The 16322-nt window shown below is 42.2% G+C and overlaps 1 protein-coding gene across 1 annotated transcript in view; it reads left to right on the forward strand.

Moving 5' to 3' along the window:
• The first annotated feature begins 666 nt into the window (after positions 1-666).
• cd34 (CD34 molecule) overlaps positions 667-16322 on the forward strand; it is a 37490-nt gene continuing 21834 nt past the window's right edge. The window contains exon 1 of the mRNA XM_050065088.1: positions 667-951. Coding sequence (XP_049921045.1) covers positions 870-951 — 82 coding nt within the window. The 5' untranslated portion in view covers positions 667-869. The remainder of the gene's footprint in view (positions 952-16322) is intronic.

Here is a 16322-nt window from a genome sequence, read left to right on the forward strand (position 1 = left end):
CTCTATTGATAAACAGTAACTTTTCCCAGCTGAACACAGGAGCTGCTGGTCTACCGCTGCCTCCATCACTTAGTTAGTGTTATTGTGTGACTTTGCTGAATCTGAACTAACCCTTATAAACACCAAACAAATGAATTGATCGAATGAATTCTTTTGTTCTCTTCACAAACAGACCACTGGAAACAGCTTGTATTTGTACTGTGTCTGCCAGAACACACACATGCACAAACAGGACCTATACATGCACTAAGTGGAGAGATGTCAGAGTGGGCTGCCCATGACAGGCGCTCTGAGCGGTTGGGGGGTTCAGTGCCTTGCTCAGGGGCACCTCGGCAGTGCCCAGGAGGTGAACTGGCACCTCTCCAGCTACCAGTCCACGCTCCATATTTTGGTCCGGACGGGGACTTGAACAGGCGACCCTCCGGTTCCCAACCCAAGTCCCTATGGACTGAGCTACTGCCGCCCCAGGAAACAAAGCTGCAATAAAGATAAAGCTCAACAGGATGTCACCAACTACTGGTCCTAGCGCTTGCTGTACATGTGTACATGTGTAGTCACACACACACACACAGAGGGACAAGGGAGGAGGCAGGGACGGTTGCATTGGGGGAAACGGGTTAACAGCAGGCAGTTAGAAAAGGGGTGTGGAAAGAGCAGAAGGAGAGAGGGAGAGAGTGAGGCCAAAGGAGCGGGGCCATATAAAGAGCAACAGAACACAAGCCAGGCTTTATCCTGCTCGACTGTCCCGCTCACTTAGACCTCACAGGAAACTCCCGGCTCCCTCGGCCCTCACACGCTCGCTCATTATCACTTACCACACTTTTACTCTCACACAGTCCCACCAGCTGCGCTGAAGCTGACCAGAGAGGATGGCTGCGTCCATGTGGAGAATGAATGGGCTCTGCAGGAGGATGGCTGGAGTTCTGCTGCTCTGCGCTCTATTGCTCAGCAGTGAGTATTGTTTATAGTATCTACTTTTCCTCTCCAATTTTCCCTCCCTCCTTAGAGAGTTATCTATCCACACAGAGTGTTTTTAGTGGAACTGAACTTTTTGCTGCTCCTTTGTGTTTGTCTCTGACATTATAGTAGGCAAAATTCCATTTTACGTCACGCGGTATGTGTACATCAACGGTGGCTTTTAAAACGCTAGTTTGGGGGTTTGCTTTGATGTGTTCGACCATGAGGTTGCACACAGATGTAAAGAGGCATGGTTAGCGCTGGGGTGGCTGCAGACACAAAGACTATGCTCAGGAGCGGAAAGTTGCAGTTGAGAATAATTACGCTTTATATCCTGCAGCGCATCTGGGTGGAGCTAATATGTGTTTGAATGCGTGTAAAAGGATTAAAGCCACACACAAACAACACAGCCTCAAAATGTTATGTGTATTATGAAAAACAAGATCAGTTTTTACTGCTGCTGAGTCACAGAACTCCAACGAATTAGTAAGATGTTTAATGTATATGCGGCCACATGTAACAAAAGTGACCACATGAGACTTGGTTTCAGCAGAGAGCAAAAATAGTTCCCTCTCCCATCTGCAAACAGTGAGTGTGTGTGTGTGTGTGTGTGTGTGTGCGTGCTCGAGGGATCATGTGTGGACTCATTGGGCAGTCCACTCCCAATCAGTCTGAGGCCTGCTGCTAATTGCAGGGTGATGTATGGCTTGGATGGTGTTGCTGCAGGACTAGTTTCTAGTTCAGCCCTATGTGTAACGACTTCTGCAGAGCCATTGGGCCCCATCTACGGGCACAGGGGCGGGAAATGTTTTGGAGTGACCTTGGGAGGGCTCAGAGGAGTGTTCCAGGCTGATGAAAATAACTAACTTTAAAAGGGAAAAGATTATGAGGACGGCGGAACATGTTCGTAGTTTGCACAATAAAAAGGCACACCACATAACGTCTGCATCAGCAGCTTAACAGATGGTAATTAGATTTACATGGAAATCTAATTACTCGGGGCACACCCCGCCAAGAAATGAAAACCTCGATACGGGGACGTTTTTAGATACAACTAATAATCACGCTTGTATTTTTTTGTTTGTTATTGTAGTTGATTGAAATGTTATACTATCTTACTGTCTCCATAATTAGAATTTTGTTTTAGCCACTCCTAATTGTGACTACAGCTATGCCCATCTGGCTGTTTGCCATATTTGCATATTGCCTATAATACAAGGCACAGTTCAGTGATCTTGATTATTTTAAATAGTATCTTCCATAGACATAAACATCTTGTCCCTGTTTTAGCTTTTAGCAGACAGCTTGTGATTTCTACTGTAAGGGTGTTGTCTCAAGCCTGCTGACCCACCTTCAATTCTTCACCACATCCAACAGCGGTCCTCCGATCACACGGACCTGCCACATCGTTGACACTTGTGTCCAACTGGCATCGCGGTGCGAATTTTTCAGAGGCATGGTCACATTTGGCTCCAAAAAACAAAACTGGAAACCTCACACTTAAATACACAGAATGATTTATTGCTACTATCATTACTGTGATCTACATCCTGCCAGTTTAACCTTTCTCTGTCAGTCTTCATACTTGCGGCTGTTTCTGTTTTTGTTTTGATACGTTTTGCGCCACCAGCCAAGTCACAAGAGACGATGCATCCTCGCTGACCCTTTTCACAATATAGGACTATGTGGTTGCAGTGGTCTGGCCCCATATGACGTCATTATTTGTTCAGAGACGCAAAAAAATTTAATGTTTCATGCTTGATTTTCGCTGTCCTGATCTACATAAAGAAGACTCTTTGTGTTTTTATACTGATACATGCAGAGGCGCTCTACTGCACAGCTCCTGTCTTGTTGTGTCTCGTTCTCAGTGTGGAATTATGGTGTTTCGGGAGGTTTAATGAATGCCTCATCAGATTCAGTGGCAGTAATGTGATGTCATTAGCCCCAGAAGGGCAAATGGGTGTGGCAGCTGATCCTAGGCCAGTCTTAGAAGCATACTTTGTAGTATTTCTGCAAAACAGAGAAGAGCCTGACTATTAATTTCATCTCTGTCTCTTATTTGGAAACCATGGAAACCAGCAAAGTCATTTCACAAGGCCTTGACTCACCAATTATGTGACAACATGTGTATGGAGTCAGATATTATGCTTATAGAGAAGAAAAAGTACATTTTCAAGCATCGGGCTGAGTCAGAGACATTGTGGCATCACAATATTAGCTTGGCAGAATATATGTTGTACCAGCTTACTGCAGGCGTAGACTTATCTAAAAAATGATTAAAGGGATAGTTTGGATTTTTTTTAAATGGGGTTATATGAGGTACTTATCCATATTGCATACTGTCAGTCAGCACGAGAGCGATATAACAGCTTCAGTTCCCTGTCTGAAAGCGCTTTCTGACAGTAAGGTAAATCAGTGAAAATATTCCAAATACAGCCTATGCTTAAAATAATATTGCTTTTTTTTTTTAGGTGGCTAAAATACACTTTGCTTCTGACCCCTCCACAGCAGTACATTGCTTAACTTCAGTGTCAGTACTGCAGCCTGCTTCTCCAAACTCAGGGCGTGCCCACTGACATCTATCAAATGTAATGCACTGGCTATGGATAAGCACTTCATACAACCCCACTTCAAAAAATCTGAACTATCCCTTTAATAACGTCTGCAGCTGGCAAACACCTTAGTTTATATTTTGTAGGCTAGAAACACTGATTCAGGCAAACACAAGCAAAAGGATAAGTGGATGCAGGAGAGACAGGATAAGAGCCTTTGATGCATTTGATAAGCGAACATGTTTAACTTTGTTAATCAGAGCAAACATCCCTGTCATGTATAAGCAGGCCAATCACCTCCACTCTCTGGCAAACAGATTTAGTTTATGCTCCCACTTCCCATGGCTGTCATTCAGTAGTTATGCAGCCGTGCAAATATGTAGCGCTGAAATGGGCATGGACTGCGTTGTTGGATGATGTCATTCAACGCCTCTTGGAGTATGTTATAAGCTGTCGCTCTCTCAAGATTTTGGGGGAAAACCCAAGCTTTAAATCTGCTCTGGAGCAAAGGGGGGAAAACATCTTGTCTTGCTCATTTCAGGTTGTCATCTACAATGAGTCTTTCTGTTGCTATGAGAGGGCCTCAGGCGGAGCTGAATGAGCTGTGACAATTGCTGTTAGAATATACCACATTAAACAAAGTTATTCACTCATGCTTAGGAAATTCCAGTTGTGGCGTGCATGTGTTTGTGAGTGCAAAGCCATCAACGCTCAGTAGAGTTATTTTGTATGACACACTTAAAGGAGCAGTGTGGAAGATTTAGGGGGATTTAGTGGCATCTAGTGGTGAGGACTGCAGATTGCAACCAGCTGAAACCTTTCATGGTTAGAGTCCCTTCAGTGTTTATTGTTCAGGAAGTTTTTACCAGGAGCTGAATTATCCGCAGAGGTCTCTTCCTCTTCAAAACAAATGGACCAGATGATTTAAACCGGTAAAAACATAGAATAAAGCAGTCTTAGCTACAAGTCAATGTTTTTCCTATGCTGTTTGGCCCAACACCTGCTAATGTGTGCTCACCGTTTTGCTCTGATAACTTAAGATACGATGCGATACGATACGAGCACACAACAGAGCACAATAATAAGCAAAACACAACACAACCCCTAAGGTTGGAACAAATTAATTTTTAAAATGATTCAGTTGAAACTTGGGCATCCTGTATCGTCTTCCCGAAGGCAAAACCTTGCGCTTAGCGTGGAGAATGTGGGAGGAGTCATAACTTAGGATCCAGACGTTCAGGAGGTTTTTATCAAGAGCCGAATTGTCCACGGAGTTCTCCTCCTCTCCAAATCAAACGGACCAGATGATTCAAACCAGTAATAAACACTGAATAAAGCAGTTTCACGTTCCGACACTGCTTGTCGTGTAGGGGCTGCTAACTACAGTGGCTGATCCGAAAACATGAATGGTCCTATCTAGAGCCAGTGTTTGGTTTATCCATTCTGGGCTACAGGAGAAATGTGGCAACATGGCGGACTCAGTGAACCAGGACCCACCATGGATGTATAAGGAGATCTGGATACAGTGTTGGAGGCGGGGCCCTGTTTATTCCTTTGTAAGTTATTCAGTGGCACATGAAGCCAAAAAAAGCTTTATTTACGTGGCATGAAATTACTGGTTTGATCAGCGCTGCCTCCATATCATTGGGCCCACAGAGCAAGTGAACTTGAGACTTCCGCCAACCGAACCGGCTACTTCCAGTTTAGTGCTCCGCTGACTTGAATGGGGATAAAATTATTTAATCTTGCAACTTTTCTAGACTTTCCAAATGTTATCGCACTGAAAAGATGAACCCCTGATAGTGAAGTGAGTCATTTCGCAGGAGTTGTGACGCTCGGAAAAATGTATCCAGTGATTTACAGACGTCTTTTTTTTTTAAATGTAAGTTTATGGGAAAAAGTCCTTTTGTGCCAAAACGCATCACATGACGGATTCGGAAGGCGTAATTACACTGTTTGGCCTCTGTGAAAATTGGCTTCAAAGTCTGGTGCACTTCCTGGGGGCCTGGGACCTGCTCCCTATGTCGATATAAATGGCTCAGTCTAAGGTAACAAAAAAAAACATTGATTCTTATTTACTATATACACTAAAGAAACATACTCATATCATAGTCCATTTCTGCCAATATATCCCCTCAAGTGGTTTGGCGATAGAGGTCATTCAAGATGGCATGAATTGAACTGACTGAACAGAAAGGACACACAGACTGCTGAATTCCGTTCAGAAAATGTCAGAAAAAAATGTCCAGATTAAGAGCTTGAAAAGAACAGGACAGTCTTTACAGCATCCATATCTCTCTACACACAAATGTGCAAGACTTTGTTTCTCAGACTGCAGCTTCGCCCTGCCAACGTAAACACGGGCAGAATATTGCCACTCTTTCTCATGGCCTTAGGCTATTGACCAGCATTCTTTCGGTCCCAAGTTGTGATGGTGAAGTTTGATTCACGTCATCTGCTGGAGGGTGTGGGTCTTTTTTTATATAAGCCTTGGCAGATAGTGGTCTTATGTCAGGCTAGGGTGTGTGTCCACTTGGGCCCAAAGTTATGGCTGAGGAGCCACGTGAGCTCGCAAAGTAATTAAACCTGGAGCCTGCATTCTGTCAAACTGCCAATTTGCTTCAGTGATTTCTACATGCGAGAGAGAGCCAGGTCAGGCTACAGCTGAAACCATTAAAATATTCTAACAAACACTGCCTGTCACCAGTGGCCGTTCTGTTACCTCATCTGCTAGCTCTCATCAGACCATCGCCATAACAAGGGGAGGACTTTTTAAAATTTTCTCCCTCTGAATTATCTTCGTCCGAAGCCGACTCTTTCCCAAAGAAAACATATTAATGATAAGAAAACAAAACCACTGTCGCCACTAACTAAATGATCATCCAGGAAAAGGAGTTGACTTGGAGAAGTAGATCATCTAGCAACAATATTTACCTAGTGAAACAGTCTTAATGAAAAGCAGACGCTGTGTTAGCATTCAAATCTTCCTTTTCCAATTACTGCTGTTCTGGTGAGCTTATTGTTCCTTGTTCCCTTGGCACCCTGCTGCAATTTTACAGCTGTTGGTTTTTACCAGCATAAAGAAAGGAGGGGAGGGGGGTAAAAAGCCCTCTCCTCCTGTTTCTCCTTCATTTTCAGCCCGGAAAATTTGGCGGGACAAGGCCGAGAAACTCCAGATATCACTGCTCGGATCAAAATCGCCCGTATTTGCAGCTAATGAGCAGCTCCGAGATTACAGTGTGAATTCCAAAACAAGAACTTGGAAGCACTCTCGGCCTCTTGTGTCATCCCCGCCCTGTCAAAACTAAAGTTTCAGCAACAGCTCAGAGATCCCCCTCAGTCTGATTGATCCAAGGTTATGGTGATGTCACGCCAAACACTAGTGGAAAGCACGTATAGCTCATAGTGTTTGTTGGATAACCAGCAGGGGCTGTCTTTATGGAGGGGTATACTATTTACCCTCGGGAATAAAAGCACTTAATGAGCCTTGGCTGAGGCCTTTTGACTGCCAGAATAATTGCTCCTGGTAATTAATGTTCGGTAAAAGGCATGTCGTTGAAGCCATGCTTTATACTTCCTAATTGAAAACACAAGACTGTGCCCTTTTGCTGAAGGTCCTGAGTTTGGACCTGATTCATTTGTACTGTATGCGTGTGTAGGTATGAATAGTATGTGTGTTTCTGTGCAGATTTCTTCTTTCCTAACACAAAACTGTAGAGTTTAGCCGTATCTGGAAGGATATCAGATTGCAGCTATTATTTCTCAATCTTCCTCTCCCACTTTGGCTCCTTAGCCTCGATCATACCGGAGCCAGATTGTTTAGGGCTATAGGTTTCGATATCTTTTTACAACCTCTCCCCACGCAGTCTCATGTAAAAACAGCAGCTGGAATTGGTCCATGGACATCTGCTGCTGCAGCCCAGTGCTGGTTCTGACACAGAGTGGGGAGCAGCTGGTGTTTCTAGTTTCTAATCCGCTAACAAAATGGATGGACTGTTTTGGAAACAGGTTTTAAGTTTCACTGCACTGCTTAAACTATTTTAATGAGTAAATCGAGGGTTGAATAAAAACAATGGTTGGTGGCGGCTATCAACAAGGATGTTACCTTTGCTTTCATCGCTCTCATGGGTTTTCTCAGCCTTTGGTTTTACCGACCATGAGTAAGTGTACATGAAGGAAAAACAAATGTTTAAAGTCCCCCTGTGGACATGCTTTAAAGTATGTAAAAACAATCTGCTATGATTAATACTTTGTTTAATATGCATTGCCACATAAAAAGTTAAATAAAAAAGGCTCTGAAAAGGGGCTGAAGGCACATCTACACTTTTATCCCAATTGAATTGAAAGTTGAGAAATTCTGATTCTGGGGTCTCATTTATAAATGTAGCCTATTCACAGAGCGAGGTCTGAAAGAGGCGTAGGCCACTTCGCACGCAAACATTGTGATCTATAAAAACAGACTTGATGGGAGAATATTTGACCCATGGTTATGAATATTTTGGAAACGGGAAATTGGCGACGCAGATGGTGAGATGGAAGTCTGGTTGAGGAAACTGACGAATATTTTTTGGCGTGCACCATGTTTGGCTTTTGTCCATACATACGAACAACAATGGAGGGAAATTGCAATACCAGCGCAGTTTGGCAGTACTTTAATCTAGAAAATGAAAACAAGGTAGCATGTAGGCTGTGTTAGAAAAAACTGGCATATCATCACTCGACTGGAGCAATGTGCAACCACATTCAACTCAAGCATTTGGATGTTAACCTGCACAGAACGATGGCTTAGGTGAGTTGTTGTGAAATAATGTGCAGGGTTTACATTCAGTAAAATGCCTCTCATTTCAGCTGAAATTTAATTATAAATTTTATACTGTTTTATTAACTGTAAAGTGACGTCTCATGTATTCTTGATGTAGAATAACGACATTTAATCATAAGGTACGGTGAACAAAACGTCTGCAAAACGTCATAATGTTAATGTCCACACAATGTGAAATTGTTTTGTTGTTGGACATTTAAAACATTGTCAACGCAATTTTCATTCCAACCAAAATTTAACATCTGTCCGACATGTTTGATGATATATTGACGTCCAGTGCCAGCTGGGTAAAAGCACATGACCCAAACTCAACGACTAGCAGAGGTATTAGAATGCTAAGTGTAGTTAGCATCTTCTATTTATATTGTTTGTTAGCTTGTAGGCTAACTGGCAGTGGCTGACACAGCGTTAAAGGGTGTGAAACATACATAATATCTGCTACGATGGGTTTTTTGATAAAAAGTGGAGGGAAGCCCCAGGGTTTTGGTTTACATCCAAAATCTTCGCACTCTACCATGTTAGCTCTCAAAACTTTTACTATGCTAACGCCAACTCTGCTCTCTGTACTGCCAAGTCTGTGCTGGAGGTTTCCGGTTTCTTTGCCAGTGTTTAATTCTGTTTCCTCATTGATATGTGTTTTCTGTATTAGACAGAGATTGGCTAACCATAACGGAGCTAGCTGCCTGGTGAATATTTGAATCTCAGATTTTAATGAAGACATCGGCCCCTTTGGCAGAGGAATGTGAAAACACCTCTATAGTGACAAACTTTGGACAGATACAAGTCAGTGAAGTCAAGTTCAGACATTTTAGGAGACATGTAGAGAAGAAAAACACATTTTTAAGTTGGGTTTGTTGTCGTTGTGAGTAGATTTACACATTAAGCTATAATAGTGCAGAGGAGCCGCTGTGTTGTACCCTCACGATAACAGTTAGTATGTAATCCCACTCCATCAGCGTGTGTCTGTATTCTAGTGTTATCTGTAACCCCCAGCATGTTCACCTCTGCAGTTCAAAGAGGTCACTGGCATGCCATGTGCTGTGACAGCCACATCCTGTCTGAGGATGTGCATAGATAACATTCCAAACCTGTTGTTAATTCCTTTTCAGTTTTCTTTTTTTTCCAAAACTATCTTGTGTTTTGTTTGAAAACACCAGGGGCGTGGACAGGGTGGAAAAGTCAACTTTTGCCACTCGTCTGTGCAGAAACAAAAATAGTTCTCACGTTCGGGGACCCGAGTGGTGTGGTCTCGTGTCACTGGAGGAGCAAGTAGCGGTAAAGTGGGCTGTATTTGGTTTCCATGGTTACATGGCTTTAGAGTTTTTCATACAGCCCAATAAGTTGGACAATGTAAGATTTATGATGTGGTATTAGACCATGTTATTACCTAGAAGGCAGTGTTTCTATGCCTGCAGCTTATAGACAAAGAGGCATGTCTAACAGTTAGTTGATCAACAAAACACAAAATGACTTGTAATAGATAAACAGTTTTAATTATTCATGAAGACAAGCAATGTCACGATGTTTTATAATCTAAACAATTAATTGAAAATAAAGGATCAAGTAGACAATAATACAAATAATTAGTTGCAGTTAAAGGTAGAGTTTGGTCAATTTCCAGTTTTGCCGGTTTCGTCCGGTGTACGAGCTTAAACTAGTTTGATCTAATTAGGGCTGACCACGACTAAGAATATTCCTCGTCGACCAATAGTCGTCATTTAGGGCCATTAGTCGACGGGTCGCCCGCATGTTTAAGATATTAATCTAATTATTAAATTATATATTTTGGGCAGGGTAACACAATGGTTTGAGTTGAAGGTGTGAGAAAGAATAGTGTCAGTAACATTGTTAACACTGTGCTACATTACAGAGAAATACAAAACCGTACTAATGAACCTTCATTAATATAGGCCTATATTTTATCTACAAGTGCACGTCACACACTGAGCGAGCCGCCTGTTAATGACGCTGTGGGCTAATGGGCATGTAGCTACTTCCATGTTTCAGATGATACGTCATGTTTGTAGTCGACCAATGAAGATGAGTTTACATATCATCTTGGGTTCGTCCTTCACCTTCTCAAAATGATCCCACACTTTGGATTAAGCGACCAATTAAATTTTCAACTAATGACCTTTCTGGTCAACTAACGTTTGGTCGACTGTTAGAGGGGGCAGCCCTAGATCTAATGCAAACTAGCTGATCCGGCATTTGTCATTGACACGTTGTAGCAAATTAAAAAGTAGCCCAATCAGCGACCTGTTCCGGCATCACGGCACTAAATCCAACTTGTATTGCATTAGTGATAAAACATATGATTGTGTGATTAACATATTATATTTATTTATAAATAGACTAACATAGGCACTAGTGTCTGACAGACTGTGTGCAATACATTGACAAGCTGAGCACTAGCAAGTGGTGCATGTTGTGTTTGTTTACTAGACAGTTCATGGATTTTTTGGGGTGACAACATTAGACATGGCAGAGTTAGTCTCTCAAGAAAAGTAAAACTGCTCCAATGTGGCAACATTTTGGATTTGAAGCTGGCGAAAAAGGTCCTAACTGACCACAAGCAACGTAGTGCACCATGTTAAGTGGAACTTCTGTTGGACACCGTTTCTATCTGTTGCTGTCGCTCATTTTAAAAACCCACAATGGACGAGGAATGGCTGATTAATGAAGTTAAAATGAGGAATTATCTATACAATGCCTTCTTATTTCATTCAAAAACCCTACATAAGGTGGCACCTGGCTGGAGTTAGATCGCCAGGGAGCTAAAAGTTTCTGGTGATGACCATTGATAATGAAAGCTACATGCTGTTGGCTGTATTTAATGTAATTTACAGTAAATATCACAATATAAAATGTGTGTTTTCTCTTTAAAAAGCACAAATGTAGTAGGATATCAAGTACTCGCCCATTTTATAAGTGGTTACGTGTCCATTCTGATCTCCAGTGCACAGCTAATGGGTGTGTGGTTTGTTTACATGATGTAACAGAAGCACATATTTAAAGAACTCAGTGTGGAGAGAGCTCTGATGTCACACAATGCAATGTAATAGTAGGACGCTTGTTTGCTGTTACGACACTGTGTCATTTTGGTCCCACTAGGGAGTGGCTGCTGCATCCAGGGTGACACCTAGTGGTGAAATTTGGTATACCAGTCCGATCCGGCTCTTGATATTAAACCGGTTTGAACATTTTTACACCAGCCTCACGCTAGACTAAACCTCTTTTCTCCATCTTGGTTGGCCATTTACTAAGTCCACCCTCCCTTAACATGTCTGCTGTCTGACATTTCTTCTCGAGGGGAACAAGAAGAAAGCAGTGACGGGAGATTTTAGGGTCCTCAGTGGACATCTGGAAGCAGAGGACATGTGAGAAGAGGAGGGTGTGGCAAAATATGACAGCCAAGGTGTTGTCTCTATGGTCTGGGTGGAGGACAAGTCCCAAGATTTAGAGCTGAAGCTTCCTCCCCTCCCTGTACTCATGATGTCACACACTTCACAGCTCTCTGACAGTACAGCACATACGCAGGGAGGGACACAGCTCCCTCAGGAGACTCACTGCAGCTGCTGTCCCCTGCTCATACACCAACTGCACCCGTTTAATCAGGTGTGACTCAGTTTGCTTCTGCTGCAATTCCCTCGCTCTCCTCCACCCTAAATATGAGCTCTGGAATGGCAGGAAGGGTGAAAGATGGCAGTCACAATGGCAGCTACACGTCAGGCAGAGAATGGGAAAGGCGGTGACAGATGAGTGAGACAGGGACATTGTAAGTGACTGACTATGGGACCAGATAGCTCTATTCAGGATATACTTACCCTCTATCTTAGCTACACACACACACAGTCTGTTTGGCTGCAGCTGCTTGTAACTGAAACAGGGCGATAAAGGAAGCAGAGCATTGTGTGCAGTTAACAATCCACTCATGCAGCGTGCTGATGCCTGTGTTCAAGCTGAGTGATCTTAAACTAAATCTCGACAGGGTCCAAAGACAAAAAGGAGGTACTCAAACCTGATGCTTAAAATCCTTGTAAAAGGGGAGATGTAGCCAGACTGAATGAAAAAATGCAAGGTATTATTTTTGAAGCCCTGGTTGTAGGTTCTATCGGCTGTGTTAACACTGTATTCACCACAGTGATCATTGAGATCCCAGAACGTAGCGACATCATTAAAAACAAGTCCAGTCAGATGATCATAGAACCGTAGATGTAAGGAGTTTTTGTGATCTCTGGATATCTCAAAACTTACAGTAGTTCTCCGCAGGCTTTAACAAGCTGAGAAGGAAAAAGTAAGTTTTGAGCAGCAGGGAAGCTTCAGTGTAGGATGATGAAATCAAGCTGTGTGCTGCAGGATTGGACCTGAAACTAGATTTCAAACTGAACACCAGGGTTGGGCTGGTTTTCAGACTGGTTTGTTGTTGAGCCAAACACTGGGCCAGACTGGTACACCATATAGCAGCTCCTGAGTGGAGCATAATGACACTGTGTCCCAACGATTGCATGGCACCATATAATATCAGAGCTCTCTGTCCACATTAACTCTTCTAAATACGCACTTTTGTTACGTTGTGTAAACAACCCATGTTGGCCTAAATATCTGCTGTGTGCTCAAGATCATAGTTAAGTCAAGTTGTTGCTAGGTTGATGGTCATTTACCAGAATCTTTCTCCCCCGGGGGATCTCCCTTCAGCCAGCTGCCTTCTTATTGAGGTTATTTTGAAGGGAAATAAGGAGTTGTCGTTTAGATAGTTCCTCATTTCAGCTTCATGAATCAGCTGTCCCTCATCCATTGCAACTCTTTCAAAGTGAGCAACAGGAATAAATAGAAACAGGGCGTCCAACAAAAGTTGAGCTCACAGTGATACACGCAGTTAGGAAAACTTTTATCATCAGCTTCAGATCAAAAATGCAGCCATATCAGGGCAGTTTTAGTTTTCTTGAGAGACTAAGGCCCTGCCTATACGTATCCAGATATTTTTGTAAACAGATATTTTTCCTTCCACTTTATAAAAAAATTCTGTCCACACGATGTCATTGTATAAAGTATCGACTCCAAACGCTCACGTCTGCTACTTTATCTACTGTATTTTGTACATATTTAAGGAACCATGCAAGCAACTGCGCTATCAACAACACGGTACTGCAAATATTTCAAAATAAAATGCCTTTTGTTAAAAAATGAAGTGATTCTATCCATAGAAACATTGCCAGGGGACTTTTATTTTGAAACGGAAACAGGAAGTGTTGAGTCAAAATTAAATACTTATAGTTTTTTCATGTTTGTGACAGATATAAACATTGAAAGTGTCACGACAGATGGTACCAGAGTTTTGATAAATTTTACCTTTGAGGACGTTTAAAAAAAAAAAAAAAGTGTTTTAGTGATGTGGTCGTGGACGAGAGGCCCAAATGTAGAGAAGAATATCTGTTTACAAAAATGTCTGGATACCTATAGACAGGGCCTAACTATGCCACGTGTCGTGTTGTCACCCCAAAAAACAAACAAACTTTCCAGTAAACATACACATCGTGCACCGCACTGCCCCTCCCACATCTGCTGAAATTTTATCTCCCTCATGTTACTGCAACAAGTGCCAGTCCAGCCAGTTTGCATAGAATTAAACCACACATTGACCCAACTCTAGTGAACACAACAAGATCAGCAACATCCTAAGTTAATGTAGCATATGTGTTTTCCCTTGTCTTACCATGATCATATCAGCATTTTATACTGACGTCTGTTCTCCCTCCAGAGAGAGCTTTGCACTCTGCGCTCTCTAGCTGTGAGACTGTAGGTGTGTGCTCATGAACTCATGTGGGTGTGCCTCTCAGTGTGTAAGGGGGAGCTGGAAGGCTTTTCCCCAGCGAGGAGGAGGCTTGAAAGGAGGTTGTCTGGAAGGAAACAGAACCACATGTAAAAACGTAGGATCTGGATTTCAAAACAACTTCATTATGTAAATTGATGATGAGACACAGTCTCCCCCTCCACCTTATCATCCCTCATTCCTGCTCTCCCCGGAGTCCCCTATAGTCTGAATGCCTTGGAAATATGTGGTTCACCACCTGACAGAGCGAAACCTCCTAAACCTCACATCTGCACTTATCTCATCTCTGTCCTTCATGTATGCATCAGTCTAACTGGAGCCTTTTAATGTGTTTTTGTCTCTCAGCGTTTTAATGTGATTTATTTCTAGTGTGAACTAAAAGTTGGAACTGGATTAAGTTGGATACAGGTTTGTCAACTCAGTAATGACCGTTTTTTATCCATTTCTCCATATCTAATCCACTACAGTCAGCTGTGGAAGTCTTCATAATCTTCCAAGGGATTAGACTTGCATTTTTTACTTGATACCAATTATTTTAAAGATGTAACTGACTTTAGGAGCTGCTTACTTTCTGTTTGTATTATGAATTAGTGCTACCGTGTACTGCAGTTCTGCATGTGGTTTGTCAAGTCCCCAGAAAACACACTGGGCTTTGAAGCCAATAGTACATGGCAGCCAAATGTGGAATTACACCGTCCAGGTCCGTCACATGATGCCATGTGGAAAACTCAAGTTTATGAAACACACATTTTGTTCAGCAAGGTAATCTTCATAACTGAACACCACTTTTAATGATTTTTAAAGCGCAAATGCAATCACCAGAAGTAAAATACTAACATTAGACTATAAACAGACCACACCAGGGCCGCATGACATAATGTTGCCACCACAACAAGGCCATAATGGCGTCATGATGCTCTGTGGTCTTATTTAGCCACCTGTTGTCAACCGCTCTGCACTCTGCCACCCCGAGAGTGCGGTGCTCTGGATAACTGAACGGTACATCCCGACAGCGTTCTGAATTTACGAACAGTCCAGTTTGTGCCAGAGTGCGCTCCGACACTCAGAATAAGTATTTCTGAACGCACCACTCGCATCATCTTCCTCAATTGTTTAAGACAAGCCAACAGAACTTGCTAGCTAGCTAATGTCTGTGGAGGATTGTTTTGCCTTCAGCTAAGCCCCGCCCACAAAAAAAACATCATACTGTTTACTAGGGGTGGGAATCTCTAGGCACCACATGATTCAATTCAATTCCGATTCTGAGGGCAACGATTTCGATTTTAAAACGATTCTCAATTCTAAAACGAGCCAATAAGAAAATGTACACTAGATATTGAAAAACATTATTGTAATAAAACTGGGAATACATATCCAGTGAATACAAACTCTATTACTTACTGTGGTTGAGATGACTACACTCCACCAGTCTCCTCCGGTCCATCCTCCTCATCCACAAATCTCAACGGGACTCTCCTGTCCCTCGTCGACCTCCTCGACATTTCTTCTCCAATATTTACAAAACTATAACTGACTATAACTATCTATGAACTATAAAATTACGAACTATTGCAAAAAAGAGGAACGATAGCAAAACTACGAACTATGGTGAAATCACGACAAAAACATGGCAAAAAACACTCAAAAACACGGCATAAAAAAACCTCAAAAGCTCTCAAAAAACCACAAATACTATTATTTACAACACTAAATAATATTTACAAAGAAAACACCACCAAAACTACCGTAATGTACCATATATCACTGTAAAGCTCCGCTTCTCAGCTTTCAGAATCTGTTGGAATTACGTTGATAGCGTGAATAAATATAAAAATAAAATTAAAATTTATTATGAGTTTTCCACATCGATGCTCACAGCGTTCAAGACAGAATCTCAATGCATCTAAAAATCGATTTTTTTTCCCCACCCCTACTGTTTACTAATTCAATTCAATTCAATTCAATTCAATTTTATTTATAAAGCCCAATATCACAAATCACAATTTGCCTCACAGGGCTTTACAGCATACAACATCCCTCTGTCCTTACGACCCTCACAGCGGATAAGGAAAAACTCCCCCCAAAAAAAACCCTTTAACAGGGAAAAAAAACGGTAGAAACCTCAGGAAGAGCAACTGAGGAGGGATCCCTCTTCCAG

Source organism: Epinephelus moara, chromosome 16, assembly GCF_006386435.1.
Source record: "Epinephelus moara isolate mb chromosome 16, YSFRI_EMoa_1.0, whole genome shotgun sequence".
NCBI lineage: Eukaryota > Metazoa > Chordata > Actinopteri > Perciformes > Serranidae > Epinephelus > Epinephelus moara.